This window comes from Cervus elaphus, chromosome 19 (genome assembly GCF_910594005.1).
Source record: "Cervus elaphus chromosome 19, mCerEla1.1, whole genome shotgun sequence".
In the NCBI taxonomy this organism is placed as follows: Eukaryota; Metazoa; Chordata; class Mammalia; order Artiodactyla; family Cervidae; genus Cervus; species Cervus elaphus.
Genome location: NC_057833.1, coordinates 57,136,807 through 57,161,762, shown reverse-complemented (window position 1 = coordinate 57,161,762; position 24,956 = coordinate 57,136,807). Strand labels below are relative to the sequence as shown.

The 24,956-nt window shown below is 39.6% G+C and overlaps 1 protein-coding gene and 1 pseudogene across 5 annotated transcripts in view; one reads left to right on the top strand and one right to left on the bottom strand.

The window, feature by feature from the left end:
- LOC122675803 (limbic system associated membrane protein) overlaps positions 1-4,356 on the bottom strand; it is a 681,792-nt gene extending 677,436 nt beyond the window's left edge. For all 5 annotated transcript variants that reach the window (XM_043874897.1, XM_043874898.1, XM_043874896.1 and 2 more), the window contains exon 1: positions 3,741-4,356. In XM_043874897.1, the coding sequence (XP_043730832.1) occupies positions 3,741-3,895 (155 nt within the window). In that variant the 5' untranslated portion in view covers positions 3,896-4,356. The remainder of the gene's footprint in view (positions 1-3,740) is intronic.
- LOC122675225 overlaps positions 4,178-24,956 on the top strand; it is a 29,455-nt pseudogene continuing 8,676 nt past the window's right edge.

Sequence of the window (24,956 nt, the reverse complement as noted above, 5' to 3'; positions counted from 1 at the left end):
TGGGCAGATATATTGGAATTAACTATTTTATAATTATCTTTCCAGACATATGCTGCTAATATTGAAAATACTGTTTGTGGGACTGTTAAAAATGAAATTTTAAAGGTCAGATTGGAACATTATTTCCACTCTTCCTTTACTTTATCAAAACGTCTGTCTGGGGACTTCCCTGGTGGTCTAGCGGCTAAGACTCTGTGCTCCCAATGCAGGGGGCCAGGGTTCAATCCCTGGTCAGGGAACTTGATCCCACATGCTGCAGCTAAGGCCGGGAACAGCCAAATAAATAAATAAAATAAATAAATATTTAAAAAAAAAAAAAAAACGTCTGTCTGGTTTCAACCTGCCAAGATTTATCAGGAAGTGAATCCCTACAAGAACCTGAGTACAAGGAGGATGGTTGGAAGGACCAGGGCTAGAAGCTCATCCAGTAACTGATGAACTCTTCCACTTGTGGGTAGTGGTAGTGAGGTGGCTTCAGAAAAGCAACCAAGACTTCCCCCCAGTGGACATGAGTCTGAGCAAACTCTGGGGGATGGTGAAAAGGACAGGGAAGCCTGGCGTGCTGCAGTCCAGGGGGTCGCAAAGAATAGGACACGACTGAGAGATTTAACAACAATAACAAGGTCAGGTGGGTACATGTGCCTCATACTTTACTGCACAAACCAAGTCAATGCAGATTCTGGTCCAGTAGGATTTAGGAAGGCAACCCAGGTGCTGCTGCTTCTGCCACTGGTCTGTGACACACACTCTGATCCTTTGCCTTTGAGATGGAAGTTGGTGCTGTGGTTTCCTCTCATTCTTACAGACTCTTATAGAGGCGCTCAGAAAGATCTAGAATTCCTTCTGGGAAACAACAGGGTTAGGCGGGTATACATGAAATTCTTTCTCTTTCCAACTAGTTTTGTCACCTTCATTCTATAGTCTTTCTTTTATCTTTTACAAAAGATAGAAATTAGAGAACAAGACACCAAGACTCGTATATGCTCTCCTATCAAGGAACACATTTATATCAAAGACCATGATTGTACAAAAATAGGCATCAATTACCCCCCAAAAAAGACTTGTTCATGGAAGTAAGGCAGTGAAGGTAGATGTTTTAGGGACAGTCAGCCAAGCTCCTGTCACTGGACCACCAGAATTACAAACCTCCCTTGTCTTCTGTTGCCATTTCAGATCATTCAGGGCCACAGACTCACTGAGAGAGGACTTTTTTCCCTTTGCCATTTCACTTTCTCTGTGCCAAACATCTACTGTGGCTTCCAATGAATCAAGTTCTCCTTCCTCTCCTCCCCTGGAAGCTCATGCTCCCAGTAAAATGTCACAAATAAAGTGGAAGCAAGCCTTTCCCAGGCTAGACTTGTAAACAGAAAGCAAGAGTGCCATTCTTCAGCAGGAAACTGACCCACAAAGCTTACTGGACTCAGTTAAAGAGATTGAGAAGAAGGTCAGCTAAGAAAACAAAAGGAACTCTCTCCATAGTTACTTCTGATAGAGCTCCACAAACCCAAAAATAAAGCCTTGTCCAAGGCAAAGGAAATAAAAACGAGGGCACGTTAGGTGAGGTCTGGGAAATTAATGGGCTATCTCAGGTGAATTCTTTACAGGCACTGTTTGAAAACCTTCTCTCTCCCAGGGAATAACTGCTTCTATAATCATTCTCTATTCTCACAATCTACCATTTCCACATTGCAATGTCTACTAAAGTGTAGTGCTTAAAGAAAACTCTATTTCTTTCGAGACACAGAAGTATGTACATATCATATATAGAAATTTATGTAGTGAGACTGCCTCTCATAGACAGATTTGTATGCATACAGTGCACAAAAATATAAGAATTCCTTTTTTCCTTCTAAATTAGCATTGACATGGTTATCTAACTCTTTGATGACTGTAGCTTAAGACATAGGTGATGCTGAATTACAAAGACAGTGCAAAGTTCATGGACACATAAATAAAAACTTATACACCCAGAGTATTCACTTTTCCCACACTCATATAATCAGTGAAAACAAATCTTTCTAAAAATAGCATAAATTTACAGAGAATGCTTCACTTGTAAAGGGTTAATGATGTTAGGGAATATGAATGCTAGCAGTTAAGGTGGCATGCTTATGTGTTTGCAAAAACATTTTCTGCATTATGTCCATATCCCTTTGCAAACAGATAAATTACTCTATAAATCTTATTACTCCGTGTGGACAAATCACACTTGCAGGTTTTACAGGGCTGGAGAGCTGGAAGGGAAAATATGTTTTGGATAGTAGGATCTTTGGGATTCATAATCACCTAGTGCTCAGGAAACGAAGAAAGGGATACTTACACATTAGGATTTTCTTAGTTTTTATGCTCCACAGCAACACACACACACACACAACACAACATGCACAACATACACATTCCTCTCTAACAAGGCGAGCGATCCCAAAGCAGGACACCGTGACAGCCAACCAAATTTATTTCTGAAGAAAGGAAGGAAAACTTTGCTGCTGTAGGCAGCTCTGCTACAGAACTGCTCCCTGATGCCCCAGGGTTTATGCACTATCAGCTCCTTGCACACAGATTAGAGGCTTCTTTTTCTATAAGATCCTGCTTTTTATTGCCACAACAAGCAATATTAGCCAGCCAGACAGACTGACACTAGGTCATTTCATTTGGATGAAATGAGATTTTAAAGGATCTCCAAGGAGAACATTTTCTTTCATTCTTTTTTTTTTTTTTCTTTTTAATGTTTTTAGTATCTGGTAGAAATTCAAGGAAAGCTATAAAAAGGGACAAGGGGCATATGCAGTGGATAGAGAGGGGAAAGAGAGAAAAAAAAATGCAGGAAAACAGGCTAGGAGCTCTTTAGAAACAGAATTATGGCTAGGTTCCATCTGAGTTTCTCCAGCTCTCTGTCCCTTGTAGGGGTCAAACTCCAAGGACTTGGGATTCTTCCTTTACAAATTTCAATCCCAAATTATATTTCAGAGTTTGGCAGAACTGCATAGAGATGAGATGTTGAGGTCAATAATCAATTTGAAATATCCATTTTATGCCAGGTTAATTATTTCCTAACCTCTGTGTTTAAGACTCCTATTCTTAAATAATAGCAATTTGGCAAGTTTCTTTTTTTCTCCTCTTCATTCTTGTGTTGATGTCTATTCACATACCAGAGAAAAGGCTCAGTAACTAACCAAAGTTCTAAAGATTGATTTACTGCCCTCCATGTCAATTAGAAGATCCTTAGGAAAAGTCTCCTAACCAAACTACTGCTGGGGCAGATTGAGAGCCTTTATGTACATACCCACATGCACATACACACAGACACCACGGAGAATGCACTACTGTGTACACTCTCTAAAAGCCAGAACCAACAACTCTTCTTTCTCAATTAAGGAACCCTAACAAAAGTCTTGGGCAAACCATCTCCAATCACAAAAGCAAGAATACCGCCCTCATGTCACTAATACCATAGATGAAGTTACGCTTTCTCAGAGAAACAAGATCCGAAGAACCAAACAACATTTAATCAACCCTGCTGGTCCTAGAGAGGGACCAGCATCCCCTTGAGATTTGCTGGCAGCTATTTCGACCCGACCGTAAAAGGCGCACGAAAGCGCGCGCGCGCACACTCACTCACACACACACACACACACACACGCACCCTCCACAAGCCTGCAGCATCAGGAGCTGGAGTTCAAGGAGAACACACACCCATACACACACTTAAGCGCCGCAGAAAAGTTGCCCGAAAGCCTTACCTGAGGATGGCCGTGTCCCCCTGCCTCACGGTGATGTTGTCGGTGCCTCGGTTAAAATCCACGCTGCGGACGGGCAGTCCTGTGGGAAGAAGGCAGAGCAATCTCAGTAGGACCAGAGGCAACTGTTTCCGATCAGGCTGAACTCTGGCGACCATGGTGGCCACGCCGAGGTGCGGGGTCGGGGCTACTCTGGAGGGTGTGTGTGTGCGCGCTGCTCGCCGAGCGGGCTTTAGCAACCGAGGGCTTTCATCCACGGCAGAGGCGGGACGCGCTCTGCCAATCTGCGGTCCTTTCCACTTTGCCTCTCTCTCCCTCGCTCAGTCTCTTCTCCCTCTAAGACTTCACAAAGCCCTCATAAAACCCGAGCTGCGGTGGGAAAAAGTCAAAGCAACACAATTTTAAAGGTGAGAGTACAAATATAAAACCCTCCAGAAAAGATGGAGAGAAGGCGGCAAAAAGGAAGGTGGTCTCTGGTCTCTCGGGCTGGATGCGCCTTGGCCAGCGTCGGCGCGGAGCTTCTTCCCTCCGTAACCCACTTTCCCGGGCGGGCAGGCGCGGGAGCCGGCACCCAGCCTGCCAGCGAGTGTAAAGAAAGCCTCACTACAGCGGCAGTAGCCGGGAGGCTCCCTCCGCCCCCTCCTCCCCTTCCTGTTTCTCCTTCCAGCCCCTCCCTCCCCGCCTCGCTCGGCACCTCCCCGCCCCCCGCGGTGGCACAGCCCCTCCGCCTCCCTCCGCGTGGCCCCTCGCTTTGCACAACTGCCCGCTTCAGCAGCAGCCAGCCTCAGTGAAAGCCTGATGCGCCTTTAGGTTGTCAGGACAACAGCTCCATCTGAGGCCTGGCTGATTTCCTTAAGAAGAGGGGATGGAGCTTGGAGGTACCGTGCAAGAGAAAGGGGAGAAGGAGAGGGACTCGAGCTATACAAGACTAGGAGAAAGAGTCCTGGGAAGGAGAGGCGAAGGTGGGGAAGGAAGGAAAAGGGACAGGGGAAGGAGGGAGCGCCAGGAGAAGGCGAAGCTTGACAGATGGAGGGAGGGAAGCAGAGAAGGGCAGGGAAGCCTGAGGGGTGGAGGGAGACCGCTGCTGAAAGATGGGATGAGGAATGCAAAACAGAAGAAACTTGACGGCGGAGTCTGAAGATTAACAGCCAACGTGGATTTCAAAACTAAATATTCCTGGCAACTGACTTTTCATGCTCACATCTGTTCATTCTTTCCTCTCTCCTGCACTGTCTTTCACACGATTAAGGTTTATTTTCTCTCCTTCCTTTATCCCCTCCCCCTCTTGAAGCCCCCTTATGAAAGATGGATTGGACACAATGCTGGTATTGAGTTTCCTGGAGTGTGAATGCGTGGTTTGTCTTTTCCAAGTGCCAGCCTCAGCAGCTGATCCCTGATCCCTCACTCTCCAGGAAACCCTTACTCAGTCCCACACGTGAGGAATGGTACTAAGGATTATTGTTTCAGGGTCACGTTGCTGTGGCTTCCCAAGTTTTTCCTGGTGCTTGCTTCTCAAAATGTCCGTAGGCAAGGAAGGAGATTTGTGCTTCAGAAAGCTTGTCACTTACAGGGTATCACTAGGCCCTCATCCAGCACTCCAATGAATGGAAGATAGCTTACCATCATTTGTCATTCCTTCTACTCCATGAGGCAATCCAAGTGATAAGGGCCAGAAGGAGCCTACACGAGGAGTCACTCGTGATAGCCCCAAACTATTAGCATCTCCCTCAGTACCCATGCTGAGCATAAAAGATGGAAATGTACAGACCAAAACTTGTTTCCTTTTAGTTTTATTTATTCAAATAGTTAAGGCATTCACATGGTGCCAAAATCAAGTGGTACAGAATGCTGTAGAGTGAGATGAAGTTATCTTTCCCATCCCTGTCTTTAGACAATCCATTTCTCCTATTTGGAGGCAACAACAATTTCCAGGGCCTTATATAACTTTCCATGTACATACAAGTAAATGCACAAATGCACAAATATACACATACACATTCATATATTATGCTTACTCCTCTTATTTACACAAATGATTAGTCAAGAATACTTGAAACAAAAGACATATGTTTAGGAATCCTTATCAAACTCCACTAAAATACAAGTCTATGGAGGTACTTACTGTGCTGACACCTGCCTTGTTCCCCTAGACCATTCAAAGAATTTATCTGCTATATTTTATCAACTGAAAAGTAGATTCATTCTTATGGATTATGTGAGGAAAGGAAGGAAAACTTTTGCTTTTGTAAGAAAAGAACTTGGGAAGGACTGAAATCCAAATGGTCACAAATTCAAGATTGATGGAGTTCAATTAATTTTGTTTCTACTATACATTAAATTTATGTAAATCAAGTTTTCCTATATTAAGGATAACAAAGAGTCCCAGGTAATAAACCAATGATTCTTTACCACTAATTTGGAACTGAGCTATTTAAAACTTGAAACCCACTTTGCCAAGGCAAAAAAAATGGTTAAGCCAAGTACAGGTTGAACAACAAAACCCATAATCCTGTGGTTCCCAATATCAATGGGAAATGAGCTTCAAGTGCCAAATGCAGATGGAAGGATTACATAACTCTATGCCAAGAGTGCAAGGAAAAGAGTACCAACCCCCATGCACTGCTGCCAACAAGCTGCATGATCCCTGGCAGGATGCTTCTGAGTTTTCAGAGACAAAGTGTTGGCTGACACAAGTGTTTAGATATAACATTTCTTTGAGTGGGTGGTGTTTGTCCCATGTTAGGAAGAAGAAAGACACAGAGGACTGGAGCTTCTAGAACATCTCTTTCCATTAATGGTGATAGGTAAACGATGTGACCCTGCAAGGAGAACTATCAATAGATACTGAGGAGAAGGATCAGATATATCAAGGGTATGAAAATTCTCTTGCATCAGCGGACTACACTTTGAATAAAGAAAGGAGTTTTTTCCAGGGTAGGCGAAAGTGTGGTGGGGTGGTAACATATCACTTGCAGAAGATGCCTAGACATGAGTGTTGACTTGTTTATACCAGTAATCTCAAGTTATTTATAAGACTTGTCAAGACCTAGGACAATGAATAAAGGTTAACATGTTGGGGTGCAAAATAACTCACACCAAAGTAGTTGGAATGTGGACTCTGTAGCAGATCAATCAGATCTGGAGTTCATCTCTCTAATCACTTTGAGAAAAGGATGTATACATTGATCGGGATTATAATCAGAACCACAATAGATCTATGCTTAAGCAACCCAAGAGAATAAAATCCTAAGTACATGAAGAAAAATCATATAATGCAGTTATTAAATTTTTTTAATACTTTCAAGAGATAAAGTTCATTTCTTGGCAACTTTTATTGAATTAAATTGACTTACCGTGTGCACTGGAAATAAAATACAAAAAGAGGACAATATATTTTTTTAATAGATTTTTTTTATATGGACCATTTTTAAAGTCCTCATTGAATTTGTTACAATACTGCTTTTGTTTTGTATTTTAGTCTTTTGGCCATGAGGCATGTGGGATCTTGGAGCCCTGACCAAGGATCGAACCCACACAGCTTGCACTGGAAGGTAAAGTCTTAGCCACGAGGCCTCTAGGGAAGTCGCAACATTTTAAAATTTTTCTAGTTTAGGTAATTTGATAATTTAGATATTTGATAATTCAGATTGAGTTTCTGAACAATATCAAAATCATGAAGTTTATTATGTAAGTTTTTTTAATATTTATCATTTATGTCCAGGTGGCACTTCAAATACAGTTTTCTAACCCAACCCTTGGCGTTAGCAGGAACATTCTATAATTAATGAATATAAGAGAAAAGAATGATTGAGTGTCCAAGCCCACTCAGGTGGTTAATCTCATCATTTTCACAATAATAAATCTATTTGTGGATATACTATAAACTTCTGTTTCAACCTTATGTTCTCTCAGAGTCCTTCCCCTTTGCAGTCCCTCATGAACGCCTTCTGGTTTTCTGTCTTCTGTGATCTCTCACTGAGATCTAATAGATTCTAACAAATCTGATGGTCTATATACAGTGATCTCATCCTAATGGTCAGTCCCCCACATCTACTCCAATATTAATTCCTCTGCTCACTTTCCTTAGAAACGCCTAGTAGGAAACACATAGGTGAGTTACTGAAAATTTATGCAAGCTACTTTTCTTCAAACTACTATATACATTCTTCCAAGAGGGCTGGCAAAAATGAACATTCTTTCAGGTTATTTGTGAAGCAAGTATGGTGTTAGCCATGTGAAATAGCCATCATCACCCAAGTAAGATGATCTTAACTACTACTTTAAAATAACATAGTGCCTTTCTTACAGAAAAAGGCTTTAGAAGATTCTGGCACTCTCTAGGGACAAATGCTGCAGCAAAAACAAAAACTGGCTAATGTCTGAGAACCCTAAGAAGCATGAAAGGTTTATTCTTCTGTTCAGCTTTGTAAGGTAATAGGCTCACAAGAAATCCAGAAGCAAACTGGAATGTACAACTAAGTTAGCTACATTGGTTGCATTTTATGCTAAACATGTCTATAATATTATTAATACACCACTCTACATTTCTACAGTTGTAAAGTCTTAATCATAATAATGGCATGCCTGTTCTTTACTTACATATGTGGAATTAGCATTTCCATATGTACTGGAAATGCAGAATTGTTCATACTTCTCCTTAGGATTCCTGCTCTGACATCCTCAATGATTTCATCATAATTTAACCATATTCAAGTATCTTGGTTTATGCTCATAAGCATGGCACTATCTTGTGTGAATTTCCTTCAGAATGTGGCTCCTTTGAATACAATAGCTTCATTTGCATGTGTCTCTGTGCCTAACAAAATCAATCAGCTTCGAGTCAGTTAAATATTTTTCAAATCTTTACTATAGAACTCTCAGTAGAGCATTCAAGCCATGTTCTGCACAATTAAAAATCGTTCTTTAATGGTTTGCTTTTAGCTCATGCCTTTGTGGTTCATTTGTCTTCTGCTTCTTTGTGCACTCATTCTCTTTTGGTAGGTATAAGCGCTTAGATCTGTCCAAGTTTGCACAAGGTCTTTGAGATTCTTGAGCAGCTGTTTGGGTCCTTCCCCACCAAGAAACTAACTTTCATAGATAAGCGATTGCTTCATAGACACATACTCACTAGCCCTTGGACCTTCCTCTTTTTGAGACTGCCCACTCTGCCACCATGCACAAGGAGGTGGCAGTTGCCAAGTAAATCTGCATCTGCTCTTTTTGATCTACCCCTCACATGGGAAGAGCACTGCAACATCTGGAAAGACAGTGGGAGCAGCACCTTCAATACAGCAAGATGTTAGTAGGAGCAGGTAACCAGGCAATCATATCCTCTATTTGTGGTTGTGGCAAAGACTAGATCCCTACAACCAGAGAATAGGTCAAGGAGAAATGAGGAAGAGTGGAGGCAGGTGTGTCATCCCATATACTGACATGTCCAGTAAGTTTATGTTCCATTCATTCACTCAATACACTTTTATTAACATGGTAGTGAATCAAGAGAGACCAAGACTCTGTTTTCATAGAACTTTCACAGAACTTACATCCTTGATGCAGAGACAGACACTAAACAAGTAAATACATATTAATGTTATTTTGGAGAGTAAATGCTATGGACAAAAATATTTGTGATAGAGAGAAAATGACATGAAGGTGTGGTGAGGGGAACATACATCCTGAAATGTAAGGAGGCAGCCATGCCCAATCAGCTAAAAGGCCTTTCTCAATAAAAGAAATGGCATGTGCAAAGGCTCTGAGGCAAGAATGGGTACGTCATACACCAGGAACCCAAACGAGAATAATAAACTGGCCTGCACTTTGTGTGTATGTTATGGGAGATAGCTGGAAAAGCAGATGAGGTTAGAAATTGGGGACAGAGCATCCTGAAGAGATTCCAAGGTGAGAAATTTAGGTTTTTGTTCCAGTGACTTGATTGATCAGTAAAAAGATTTTAAGGAAGGGATCATCATGATTGGATTTACATTTTAGAAAGATTGCTCTGAATACCATATGGACAAAGGACTTTAGAAGGACAATAATGGAAGCAAGGAGACAAACAGAAGGAAATCGTAGTCATCCAGTGTCAGTTGGCTTGGGTGAGGATAGAAATAAGAATGGAGAGAAGGTTGAGTTAACCAGGATTGCTCATGATGATAAGACTCGCCCCAGTAGGCCATGTTCTTTCACAAGTGATCAACAGTTTCCACATACCAGCCTTCTCTGTTGCTGTGCTAGAGCAGTTTTGGTGTTCCCTTGCAGGAAGCTGCCACTCATCGGATAAGAACTGACAGAATACCAAGCAGACTGTCATTTATACCAAATAGAGAAAAAAATAAAATAAACAAAAACTGTGTCCCAGTTAGTGCTTTTCTTCAGATATAAACTTTGCTTCCCCTTTATATGGTTATTAGATGTTAATTGTCAGTGTAAGAAAATATTTTGTTACAGATTAAGAAGTGCCTAACAAGATAAGCAGACACTATTAAATTGCTAAACTTTGCTAAATATTCTCTTCCATACCTAATATCTCTATTTATTTAGCAGGCAATAGCTATCCTGCTGAATCTAAATGGAATGCCTAGTTAAATATCTCGAGGCTGTAAATCATGTAAATAACACTAATATGTTTTCTCAAGAGTTTACTGACAATATTGAGCTGCAGGGCAAATCTAGTGTTAGGGCACTACATTATTCAAAGGGTCCCAGAAGTTTGCCTACTTAAAGGTATCTTTCTTTACTATCTGTAAATCACATTATCAGCCCTTTTGCTTTTAGTAGTGAAGGTAGGAGCACTGCTTCTATGAGAAGAAGAGGATTCACAAGATGTGTCTCATCAGTCATGTTATCGTGTACCAAACAGTTCATTAAAATAATCAATATTTTTGAGGTCTGCCATATGACAGGCACTGTGCTAAGCTCTGGGGGAAATAATAATGTCCAAAATTGACTCCCTGCCCTAAAGCAATCTGATGAAGAGTATGCCACTGAAGGACTTCCCTGGTGGCTCAGTGGTAAAGAATCCACTTGCCAATGCAGGTTTGATCCCTGGGTCAGGAAGATTTTCTGGAGAAGGAAATGGCAACCCACTCTTGCTTGCCTGGAAAAATCCCATAGACAGAAGCCTGGTGAGCTACAGTCTATGGGGTCGCAAAGAATCGTACATGGCTTAGCGACTAAAAAACAACAATGCCACTGAAAACCCCTCCTAGAGCAGGGCCAAACATGATCACTGTACAATGATAAAGCAGGCCTTTCTAATCCGTTCTCCACTAGAAAGAAGGACCAAAATTAGTTACCACCTATGCCCAGTCCTCTCTGGTGCTGAGAAATAATGCAAAATAGTAAAATTCAGAGTTCTTGTCTTCACAAACCCAGGAACTCACACCCAAGATGAAGAAGGAAAGTGAGTACACATTGAACAGAGAATAATATGGATCAGTGAGTAATTGAGAACTACGTTATAAGAGCAGAATCTCAACACAGTGGTGGTTCAGAAAAGGTGATCAAGAAGGAGGCTTCCTGGAGAAAAATTGGTATTTTAAGTAATCTTTGGCACACCTGTAAGAGGAGGGTGGAGGAAGGCCACATCTATGCAGGGCCATGAGAACACACATAAAACAAAGAATGGAAGTAGAGGAAGACTTATCTAACTAGCAAGGACAAGGAAAGAGAGAAGGTTGGAGAGAGACACTGAATCAGGAAGAGTTCCGAATGCCTGAGTGAAGATTCACACCTCACCTTATCATCTACTACTTAGAAGCCTACTTTAGACTGTAGAGGAGTGAGATGAGATACTGATATCTTTGGGAGGTTATTTTGGCAATGGGAAATTAGAGGTCCGAATGAAGATGAAGTAGAGAAACTAGACAGGAGACTAACGAAGTTGTTAGTGTCATGATGAGAAAGGGATTATTGATTATATAGACTATTGTTCTCTAATAATGATGAGGGATGAACTCCTTCCCTTTGAGACTTTACATTAGTGGGAAAGGTAAGTTGTAGGAAAGTATGTGGGGGTAGAGATAGATAAAAGTTAAAACAAAAAAAGACTGTTTTTTTTGGTAAGTTGGGGTCAGTAAGGGCCTTGACAGACATAATAATGAGCGTGGCTTTATTCTATATGCAAAGAAGAGCCATTAAAAGCTTTGAGTAAGCGAGTGACATAATCAGACCTGTGCTTTAAAAAGATGACTAACTGGCAAAGGAGTCAAAGACAGATTGGGACAAGCCAAAGTCAGGAAGACCAGCTATAAAGTTCCTGAAATAAGACAGGCGAGAGATGATAAAAGCCTGCCACAAGGCAACAGCAGTAGAGAGAGGGAAAAGGGTGACGATTTTCAGAGGAAGTTCACAGGGCACTGATAGGATTTGCCAACTGTTTGGTTATGGAGGTTGAAAAAGGACAGGCAAAATATTCTTCTACTTTTTGTTGTTGTTGTTGGAAATCCATGCTGATACCATGGGAAAGTTGAGTTAAGAAGCTAGTTTGGGAGAAAATTTAGAAATTCTACTTTTAGACTTCTGGATTGGTTCCTAAACTGGTACTCAAATAGCCTATACCTCCAGATGGACACGCTTAGGAAGTTGTCACATGAATGACATTCTTCACAAAGAGAGCTCTCTCTGAGTTCTGTAATAAACTAAGCCCCCAAATCAAGATCCTCCCCGCATATTTTTATTTCTTTTCTTTCTTTTTCTCCTAAGTTAAATATGCAAATGTAGCACTGAGTAAGTAACATTTTCTAATAATATGAATCTCATTTTGATTTTTGAAAACATGTACACATAGTAGCTCACTGATTCTGTTTCAAAAAGAAATATAATCTGAACTTGTCTCCCTCTGCTGGTGGCACATTGAGGTATCATGGGTCTTTTTAAACCAGAGTAATACTAGAAAGAAAAATATCCAATAATAATTTGAAATGCACAAACCTGGGACTTTGTGGTCCACAATGCATAGTGACACACATAATTTTATGCGTTATTTTCACTGCAACCCTGTGAGATATATAGTACAAGTATTATTACACCACTTGTCAGAAAACACTTTGAGACTGCAAGCCATTAAGCTCTCATATGAAATTAGAGATATTAAAGGAAAATCAGGAAGTATATGTAATTAAAATAATTGCATAATGTTATAGCTGCAAAAGACCCAGAAGATCTTCTTGAACAGTCCCCCCATTTTGCAGCTGAAAGAAACATATTAGAATTTACACGGTTATTTAGGATCACTGAGATTAGTATTCAGACAACACAGCTCTCAAAAAGTGCTCTATCTATTGTACCATGCTGCCTGACTAATAATGTCAGGATGTTAATCCTTTACATCATAGCTGAAACATGTACACAAGTAGATGAGATTAGAAATGCCTATTTCTCTAAGGCCAGATGCACATTGTATCCGAGCAATCCACAGCTATGTTAAACTTATAAGCAAGTAAGAAACAAAAACAAAAGTAATGTCCATCAGTTGGATAAACAGATAATAAGGCAAAGACCAATCCTCAATTAGCTATTTCGATAGATTTCTGCTCAGTCCAGTCTGGGGCTCTAGAACTATAGGCAAGGCTTGAGATGAATTTTTAGGGATGCCAGAATATCATAGATTGTCAGCAGAAGAATGGGAGTAGAGTTCCTTACCGAATAACTTCCTGGGGCATTCTTATCTTCTTCTATGTCCTCAATAAACAGTCTACCACAGTTCTCTGGCTATTCACCTGACAGCATACTTTCTAAACTTATCTCCATTCTTAATGGATATTCCCATTCTCTCTTGGCAGAAAAGACAAAAGCTAATTAAGATAATTTATACCTGTGCGTAAGTGACTGGTAAATTCCAAACTCTGAAGGAATATTGTACAATAGGAGCTTCCCAAACCCAATTAATCTCTAATAGGTGAAATATGTAGAAAAGATATTTTTGAATGGGAGAGTACTTTCATAACTCTTTATTTCTTATTGGCAAGAGACAATGACCTTTGGGCCAAAACTGTGAAAGTAACTTAAGAGATCTAAAATTAAAATTAAAAACATAATCCACATGATCTTTACTCACTAAATCATAATATCTCTCCACACAGGAAAAAAAAAGCTTAGACCATTGTGCCTATTATGCATCTGGTCTCATCACTTCATGGCAAATAGATGGGGAAACAATGGAAACAGTGACAGACTTTATTTTGGGGGGGCTCCAAAATCACTGCAGATGGTGACTGCACCCATGAAATTAAAAGATGCTTGCTCCTTGGAAGAAAAGTTATGACCAACCTAATAGCATATTAAAAAGCAGAGACATTACTTTATCAACAAAGGTTCATCTAATCAAAGCTATGGTTTTTCCAGTGGTATGTATGGATGTGAGAGTTGGACTATAAAGAAAGCAGAGCAGCAAAGAATTGATGCTTTTGAACTGTGGTGTTGGAGAAGACTCTTGAGAGTCCCTTGGACTGCAAGGAGTTCCAACCAGTTTATTCTAAAAGAAATCAGTCCTGACTATTCATTGGAAGGACTGATGCTGAAACTCCAAAACTTTGGCCACCTGATGGGAAGAACTGACTCATTGGAAAGGACCCTGATGCTGGAAAGATTGAAGGCGGGAGAAGGGGATGACAGAGGATGAAATGGTTGGATGACATTACTGACTTGATGGACATGCATTTGAGCAAGCTCCAGGAGTTGATGATGGACAGGGAAGCCTGGCATGCTACAGTCCATGGGTCGCAAAGAGTCAGACACAACTGAGTGACTGAACTGAACTGAACTGATTGTGCCTATTAAAAAAATTTTATGCAAGTAATAGATATTGGTTGAGAACAGAGAAGTGATTATACAGCAAAATTTTATATAATATACATACACAAATATAAACAATATAGAGAATTCCAAATATACACAATTTCCAAGACACTTGGTAAATATACCCAATACCCATATCCAACAATTTATCAGATAGAATTTTCACATAACATTTTTCTTCAGAAGCAAAATCAAAATGAGAGTCTTTTTTTCTTCAGTGGTGTTCTTTTCTACTGCAAGAAAGCATGACAGAGTATTGATCTTAAGATAGAGTCACGTTGGTTAAGTGGCTAAAGGAGCATTTTGTGATGTTTGGAAGCACTGAGAATGAGCTGATACCAGTAATATTGGCTGTTTCAGGAAAAACAGATTATAGCTAGAGCTGTTGATGGAGGAACTATCTAGCTTGAATATAAGGGCCAGGTGGTTTTGGTAGGAAGGATGGTAGAGAAAATGATAAGCAGGTGTGAAGACTTGGATTGTGACAGCCCTAAGGGAACAAGGGAGAGTGTGAGCCAACATTGACAATGAGAGAAGAAAATGTATAAGGAAGTAAAGGGAATCTTGCAATGAAACCCATTATCTCATAAATAGGATTTTTATTCATCAGCTGATATGATACAGTTTACTGTATATAGCAATTAAGCAAAATTATGTTTCTTGGGGAAAAAAACTGATCACTTTTAAGGAGTAATACTACATGATAATTCACTTCTTTGCACCCCCAACGACCTGGGTTACATTATTTTTGGTTTGCAATATTATTAGCAATGACTTTTTATTATTTAATTAAATTTATTGATCACCTACTATGTAATTGGGCATTCTGAAAGATCTAAGGGAACCATTCAGTATGGTCTCTATAATAAGATGCTTTGTAATAAGAAACTTCAACCTTGTCGGGAAAAAAATCATCAAATGGACTGGTGAATGATTCAAAAATTGTATATAATTAAGGCTGCAATTTTGAGAAAAGTGTCCTAAATACAAAGACATTCAAACATAAGGAGATCACTTTAACCTTCTATGCATCAATCAGGATGTTATGCAGTGAGGTTATAAAGAAGCCCAGGGAAAGATTCTTAAAGAGTGAACAGCTGGGAAAGAAATACAAATAGTTAAGCAATGACAATAACTATAAACTATGCAAGCACCTCCATTTTACTGTGTCCACACAAAAGATACCATCTAATCCAGACTGGAAAGAAGGTTTTCTGAAAGAGATGGCATCTGAGTTTGTCCTAAAAGAGAAGGAAAGACTTGGGGAGGGTTCCTTAGGGATATTTTGGATGTATGCAGTTAGAAATGAGTGTAGGGTAAAATTCAGGAGGGCTAACAAAAGGATAAATGACAAATTAGGAGCCAATATCTGGGAGCAAAGCACTTGGGCAGGGAAGAAAGTGTCCCCAAGCAGAGAGGAACCAAGCTGAGAGTAGTAGGAAACTCAGCGATTCAAAGGTTTTAAAAGAAAAGAAGGGAGAAATCTAAACTTAATGCATTTTATTTGGGAGGGAGCAAGTTCTAGAAAGTGGTATTTGGTATAGCTGTTGTATAAAATGGAGGGCCCGGAATTATTAATATCTCAGCAATTCAGGCTTAAAAGGTTATGACCTTTCATTGGAGTGGAAAAGAAGGATAAATGTGAGAGATATAAAGAAAGAATCAAAAGGAATTGTTGAGTAAGTGGATATATGAAATGGATAAGAAGAAGATATTCAAAACGGGAGCTGTGAATCCCCCTGCATTACTAGAGGATGGGATCATCACTGATAGAGAACACAGAGTTGAAAGAGCGAAATCGTGTGTGCTGGGGACAGGGGTGGGTGAGGGGACTAATTCCTTCTGATCACCTGGTCTGCCATTTGGTTAGCGCTCCCCGGTCGCTCAAGTGACAAAGAATCTGCCTGCAATGAGGGAGACCTGGCTTCAGTCTCTGGGTTGGGAAGATTCTCTGGAGAAGGAAATGGCAACCCACTCCACTATTCTTGCCTGGAAAATCCCATGGACAGAGGAGCCTCGCAGGCTAAGTCCATAGGGTCACAAAGAGCTGGACACAACTGAGCGACTAAGCACAGCACAGCACTGGAGGGGGTGCGCTCCTGAGTGGGTTTGGCTGCGTCAGTGCAATCGGTAGGAGTTTCCCAGACGTGCATAGTTAAGAAAGGAAAAATTCCGGAAGGAAACCATACGATCCTTTTAACATTAATGCTTATATTTAAAATTACTCATAAAACCACCATTAATTGTTCTCTAATGTCTACTCTAAAAATGTGATTCACACTTTGGAACATATCTAAAATACACATAATACCTGGGCTAAAGTGGACCAAACTAAAGTTTGTCCTGTTTAATATAACTCTATTTTTTTTTCACTAGTTCTCACTAGATCTCATCTTCAAAGTCTTAGAGAGTCCAAAATATTCCAGCTTATTATATACTCACTGAATTTGATTGTTCATCATGACCCTTTGCCCTTGATTTTCTTATACCTTTCTTTATTCTAATCTATTTCTAGCTCAGATCAGACCATTAAAAAAAAATCTGTACTTTCAAAATGCACTCTGAATATCAAATAAAGTGATAGAATAGTTTTTCTAATGATAAATAAATAATGAGCTTTATGTTGGGAATGCTAGATTTGTTTAAATATTAAAGAAGAAATTTACAAAAGATAGTTATAAATATGGAGCAGGGCTTTAATAAAGGATCCAGTAGTGAAACACAGATTGAGGGCATAATCAGGATTTAGGTAAGAGTTGAAATGCATGTGCATGTGTGTTTGGGGAAAAAAAAAAGAAGAGAAGGGTCTAAGAGCTGCCCTTTGGGTAAGGTTTGCCATGTTGGAGCAAGCAAACAAGGAAGAAGCATGGAAAGTTGTTCCTGGAAAAGAGCAGGTCCAGAACGCGTCTCCTTTCATCTGTAGAGCACAAAGTGCTTTCACATTCATTTGTCTTCGCTTGACACCCTATTGCACTCCAGAGAGCTCTTTGGGAGAAAGTTATTATAAATGGCAGGTATTAAGATAATAAACATAAAAATAATAACATATATTTAAGACCTTTAAATAGGAGGAGAGTGCTGCTTGTATTCATCACTAAGTGGTTTGGATCGATATCAAAGGATAATGAGAATTCAGGGTAGATAAAGCTTAGGACATCTCTATGTATGCAATGAGGTGATAAACACCCTGAAGGAGAGGGGTGGTCTCCTCTCCAAATGTTCCCTCTGCCTTATCCAGAGCTCCATTAGGCCTGACACTAATTCAACAGATGATTAGAGAGATTCATCAGCAGATGAATAGAGAGATGATTGCTACATGTATAATGGGACTTCCATGTTCCCAAGAGAAATTCTAACATCACGGGCCCTAACTTCATCATTAGCAGATGATGGACCTTTATGAAAGGAATGGTTTAAATACATGTTTAATGTTTTATGGTAAACAACTGAAATGAAATCTATTCCCTAAAATGCCATTTTATAATAGTTACTCCAGTGTGCAAATATAGTTTGAGATTCTGCTGTTACTCAAGCATTTCACAAATGAAAAAATTACCTTTGGTAACTAGCACTAAATCATCATTTTCCCCAAGAAACATTTAAAATATAATTTGCAAAGCTATGGAATATTAGACACACCCCACACACACATACAGGCACACAAGCAAAAATATTTACACCACAAAAGTATCAAAAACAGGATAGTTGGTGACTTATTAACCAGATACCTTTTTGTCCAGTAACTCAGTATGGATGTGAGAGTTGGACTGTGAAGAAAGCTGAGTGCTGAAAAATTGATGCTTTTGAACTATGGTGTTGGAGAAGACTCTTGAGAGTCCCTTGGACTGCAAGGAGATCCAACCAGTCCATCCTGAAGGAGATAAGTCCTGGGTGTTCATTGGAAGGACTGATGTTGAAGCTGAAACTCCAATACTTTGGCCACCTCATGCAAAGAGTTGACTCGTTGGAAAAGACCCTGGTGCTGGGAGGGATTGGGGGCAGGAGGAGAAGGGGACGACAGAGGATGAGATGGCTGGATGGCATCACCGACTTGATGGGCATGAGTTTGAGTAAACTCTGGGAGTTTGTGACGGACAGAGAGGCCTGGTGTGCTGCAATTCATGGGGTCGCAAAGAGTCAGACAGGACTGAGCAACTGAACTGACTGACTGAATGCAACTATGTAATAGGCAGAATTTAAATTTCAGGTTTGCTTCTCAGTCATGCTCAGGTGCCTCCAGATGAGGCAAATGAAGTACCAGAGAACTGAAGATTGAAACCTTGAACTCGAAGTCTTGGAGAGATGTTTACAGAGGAAGGCTAACATGTCTGGTGCTATCTCTGGAATTACACGTGGTTTCTGAGCTCAAGTTTTCATATTTGACAAATGCAAATCCTACAAATATTCAGATATGAGCATGAGATTTAGTACATCCTTACTGTATTTTTAGCCATTTCAATCTCACTGTCACCTGGAACTCGGGGCTCTGTGCAGCACTGATCCTTTATCATCTCCTCTTGCCTAGGCAAAGCCAGACAGAGTGTTATAATGTACTATATGTCAATGTCTCAACTCTTAGCCATGCCTTTCCTTAACTGAATTTTAAGGGGAAAAATGTATCCTTAATTTTTTTGAGAAAAAATCCAAATTTATAATCCAAGATTTCTGTATTACCAAGTAGTAAACCAATTCAAAGCAAAGAGATGTTTAACTTGTTATTATTTTTCCTAATGATGAGACTCTAAAATGTTTTCCTTTATATGAAACAAAAAACAGGCTAGCTTAGATCACTTCAATAAGCTATTATTTTATGCCCTAAGTCATAATTTTAGATCAGACAGCTGTAGCTGTAGCTCCCATTTTCATTAGATGGGGCCATAGCCAGCATGAATCCAGTCCTTTCATCTTACAAATGGAATAACTGGGATCCAGATATTTTAAAAGTCTTGTGCAAGGTCACACAATAGATCCTAGGAAATCCAGGATGACAACACATTTCGTATTCTCACTTCAAAACTCTGATTGACATATGCTGAGAGTATAATAGGGAACATATATGAGTGCATAAGTGTATGTTCATATGTGTGCATGCCTTTGTTTAGTCTGTTTTCTTGGGTAGAATATCCCTGCCCCCTGCCCTCACTCCCTGCCTCTGATTTTTATTTATACTGCAAATCCTTACTCCTTAATCAAAACCCAGTTCAAACACCATCTCTTTCCACCTTCCTGATTCATTTCGGGAAGTGCCCACTGCTTTACCTTCCCAGAAAACAGTTGAGTCATTTGGGTGGCACAACTATCAAACACACCGTAGTTTGCTACAAATATATCAGCCTATTCACTGCAGTAGATTATGAACTATTATCATTACATCATGAATAACTTAAGGATAGGAATCATAGCCTCTTTGCCTTGGAATGTATGGTACCTAGAGCTAGAACTTAATGATGGTGAGTGCTTCATAGGTGGTTGTACTGATAGAAATGGCTTGATTTAATTTAGACCGATGGAGCAAAAACCTTAATCTTCAGAGTAAGTTCTCTAACTAAGAATTGTACTGTTTCTGTAGACATCATACTACACTTTACTCAAGTATAAGGACTTAACTTTAATAAGTACTTTTGGGATGTTGGGGGTGGACCAGGTACTGTGTTTTCAGAAGCTACACTGGTCTATGCCCACAACTTTGATAACCTAGATGAAATGGACCACATCCTTTAAAAACAGAAACAACACTGGCATGTCCATTTCCCACTATGTCTTATTTCTGAAGAAACAGTAACTTCTCATAAGCTATTGAAACCTTCTTGTGTGAAGATATTTTTCAGCCATTTATAGCTATTCTGTTAAAGTCATCAGAGATAAACTGAAATTTCAGGCCTCATCGTAAGTGGGTGATGCTTCAGTAATGATCTGTTCACTAGCCTAAAGAGATGCTACTAGGGAATATCTAAATGATCATATCTATTTCTATGAGACCATAAATAGATTATTTAGAGAAGGCTACAATTTTGGAATATGTGAACAAGACCTCTGAGGACAACACGAAAAAGAGCTAGCTATCTAGTTCAGCTATGTCTCCAGAGACTGACTGTGGCAGTTCATTCATGCTAAGCTCTATGTCCAGACCTCCTTGTACTGAAATATGACAGATATTGATCAGAGGAAATTAGAGGATCACTCACAGTTTGCCCTGCTTTAACAAGTAGCATCATGTCTGTCTTGTCTTTTGTCTGTTTCCACCTTTTCTCTCACCTTCCCTACACTTTCAATTCATATTCAGTGTAGTTCCTAAAATGTCCCTTCTTTGCATCCCTTTATCTTTTTTAAAACTATACCATTATTTTCCCTTTACCCTTACCTTTACCCCATGCCCTCCAATGGACCTTGAAAAATGGAACTTGAAAGTTAAAAAGCATCCAGTATATGTACTAAAAACCTTTTCTGTTCTTCTGTTGTTGTTGTTCTTAATTTCTCATTTCAAAAGTTCCCAAGCACTCTTATTGGGATTGTTCAAATGTGAAAAGAGTAAACTAATCCTAAATATTTACTTTTGAAAAAAGGAACAAAAAAGGAGCCAGGTACTATGCTAAAGGAGCCAGGTACTATGCTAAGCGCTAGGGAATTTTTGAAAAAGACAAAGCCCCTGTCCTCAAGAATACCATATTGTAGTCAATAAGACAGACATACACACAAATTACTTCTTTGCTTACATGTGACCTTAGACTGAATTTCAAATTTTGTTCCGTAAGTCACTGGCTAATGGAAATTCAAAGATTCCCACTCTGCATTTTGAAATATTAAATGAGACAAAGAATGGAATATTAAATAGGAATACTAAATTGGGAACATAAGGTAATCCTTCTAGACCTTTATTAAAATTGGCATAGACTCTGAAGACTTGAGACAGTAGTGAGAAGGAGGAGATTTGGAGAGGTTCTAAAACAGAGCCCCCAAAATGATTAAAGCAGTTAGAAAAATTAGCAGATGTCCATGAGTTTGGAGCCAAGCAGATATTGTTGGATCAAATCAGGATCTGCCCAAAGGCCTTAGGAAAACAATTCTGTAATGTTTTTAAACCACAAATACTACCATAACTTCATTTTATTGACACTGCCTTAATCAGCCCCAGGTGAGCTCAATCCTCTTCTGAGCCCCCTTCTGTAAAGTCGGGCTTGCCTTGTTCCTAAGGCCAACTCAGCAGAGAAAGGATGTGATCATTGGTTTTTTTTACTGCCATTCCTTCACCCTCTAGACTCAGTGGCCCACCCATGAGTTCTGTCCATCCATTATATCTTCTCTCTTCTCCCTGCTTTATACTCTCAAGAGTAACTTCACAGCCAGCCAGTCTTGAAATCCAGCATATCACATGCAGAACCCAATTAATCTGCCAGGAACTAGATGCTCTGAGCCTTCTGCAAGATGGAGATTTCTCATAATATTGTGTGTTTACGTATATATATTCTAATAGTACTATAATGTTTTAAATAGCACCGTATAATATACATACATATATTTTATTTATATAACCAGGTGCCAGATGCTAGAGATACAGGAAAGAATTAGATATAACTTTACTCTCATAGTTTAGTAGAACAGGAAATATCACTCAAACTAACACATTAGCACACTAGAAATCTGGATGCTGCAATAGTCATCTGCAGGAGGAAGAGTGAAGACACAAAGGTGGGACTGATTACGTGTTCTCAAGGTTTCCGAACAGGGCAAATAATTTCAAGAAAAACCTTCTGGTTAAAGGGATGAAAGTGAAAGTGTTAGCCACACAGTTGTGTCTGACTCTGTGTGACACCATGGACTGTAGCTTGCCAAGCTCCTCTGTGCATGGAATTCTCCAGGCAAGAATACTGGAGTGGGCAGCCATTCCCTTCTCCAGGGGATCTTCCTGAACCAGGGATCGAACCTGGGTCTCCCCCACTGCAGGCAGATTCTTTACTGTCTGAGTCACCAGGGAAGCCCAAAAGGGATGCTGGAACTAAATATTTTTTAAAATTAAGAAGAGGAAGGAGAAGAAATATATTCATTATTCTACTCAGTTGTTACCACAAGCTGTTTACTATGTCCAGAAGGAAGTCTATCTATAGAAAATCTAGAGAAATACACAGGAGTCAAACACAAAGGGTTTGTACTGACTCTTATCAGCAACCAAACATGAACAGAGTGATGATGTTAGGAAACTACATACACAATCATATCGGCCACACTTCTACACAGATTCATCATACACACTCCACATATACTATACACTTCATTTTCTTTCTAGATTGTTGTTATGCAATTTCTAAGTCATGTCTGACTCCTTGTGACCCCTTGGATGGTAGCCTGCCAAGCTCCTCTGTCCATGGGATTTCCCAGGCAAGAATACTGGAGTGGGTTGCCATTTTCTTCTCTGGAGGATCCTCCCGACTCAGGGATCAAACTCAGGTCTCCTGCATTGCAGGTGGATTCTTTACCACTGAGCCACTGGGTAAGCCCCTTTTTATTACAGAGGTATGATGTCACTTATTTGTCCAAATTAAATACTCATTTTAGGGTCTGGCTCAGTTCTGGCCAAAGAACCTAAAATAATAAAAAGTAGAATTTAAATGTTTCTTTCTATTTTCTCTCCAAATCTCTAAACTTAGTATCTATTCTTTTCTTCTGTTGCACCTCTTCATAACACATACATACCACACAACAGACACAGACACACACACACATTAAGAAAAGTCAAAAGGAGACTAGAAAAGACAGAAGGACAGAAAAAAAAATGGGAAGAGACAAGCCATGAGACCTTCAACTGCTTAGATAAGAAGGAGAGTTGAAAAGAATTAGATTTCCAGTTCCTCTTACTCATCATTTGTTCCTTCAGATATTAGCCATAAAATAAGCTGACTCTCCAAGATCATCAAACACACCAAGTGAGATTTCAGCTAAATGTCTAATTTACAGCCCTGAGCCAGGGCATCTGATCTGAAAACCAACAGAAGTGGGTGCTATAGAAATTTTTCAAGATTAAAAATTTATTAGAACCATAAGTCGCATGGGCTTGTTACTATGTCAACAATATACAGATGACAGCTGTCAGAAGACTACCATATAAATGTGTTTTCCCACCCAAAGAAGCATTTCTCCATTTGTTGTCTCAACTCTGTGTCTCAACTCATCTATCAGTGCATTTATAGACCTCTGGGATAATTCAAACTTGGAAATTGAAATTTCGGCCTTAAATAAAAAGTGAAGTATTCAGGATTTTCCCAAAACTTTTAAATGTTCAACAGTAGCAATCCTACTCTGAAACTCAAGAAAGAGTTGTGTGAACATTTTTGGAAAAGTACTGTTTTTGATTTTAATTTTTATTGGAATATAGTTGATTTACAATGTTGTGTTAGTTTTAGGTATACAGCAAGGTGAATCAGTTATACGCATACATATATCCACTCTTTTCTTGATTCTTTTCCCATATAGGTCATCCCAGAGTTATAGAGTATTGAGTAGAGTTCCTTCTGTTATACAGTAGTTACTTATCAGACTGGGATTGATGATAAATTCATAGGAAAGGCAGGGGACTCCCTCAGTAACTAGCCCTCAAACCCACCCTTTACCTGCTGTTGCAAAAGGGTGAATGAACCTGGTCAGATGTCTGTCAAGGTATCTCTTGTTAGGAGTGGGTCACTGAATTCAATATTTCCCACTAGAAACTTCCCACTAGAAAAAAACCAGCAGAAATTAAGTCCCTCACAACATGTTGCTGGGGTATGTTGAGTTGTATTGCCCCTCTAGGTTGTAAACTTGCTCAGACTGCATTGGCTATCAAGGAGTATATATAGTTCTGTCTTCTGATCCAAGTTATTTTCATGCAGTATTGTCACAGTTTCTTTTCCTACTCTATTTATATGTGTTTTTTAGAATAGTATTGATTTGGGGGACATTAATTCCCCATGAACTAATCTTTCTTTTACAGTGAATATTGTTTCTATATGTTTGTTTTCAAACCAGTCAGTCAACAATAAGCTTAGTTGACAATCACCTACCTTTTCCATCAGAGTAAATCTTTAACATCCAATTTAATTCCTTTCTCAATGGAATTCAAACTTCTCTAGGAGTGTCTGAATCTCAAACACAAAAATTATACCATTAGAAAGACCACAAGATGCCATCCACTTTCCCGGTTTTCAAACTAGGATTCTCCAAATTCTTGGATTTTTAAACAGGTGACCCTGGGCCACAGTGTGGAGTGGGAGTAAAGAGAATGTCAAGAAAGGTTTCAACAAAAGAAACAAGATTCTAAGCCGCTTTCATACACTGAGGTTCCACTTTCAATTTTATCTGATAAAAATCTTTCTGTTAGTGGATGAGAAGTTCCAGTCTGAGAGAGATTCAGTAGCTTGTTGCAGATCATTCAGCTGGTGACAGAGCTGGGAT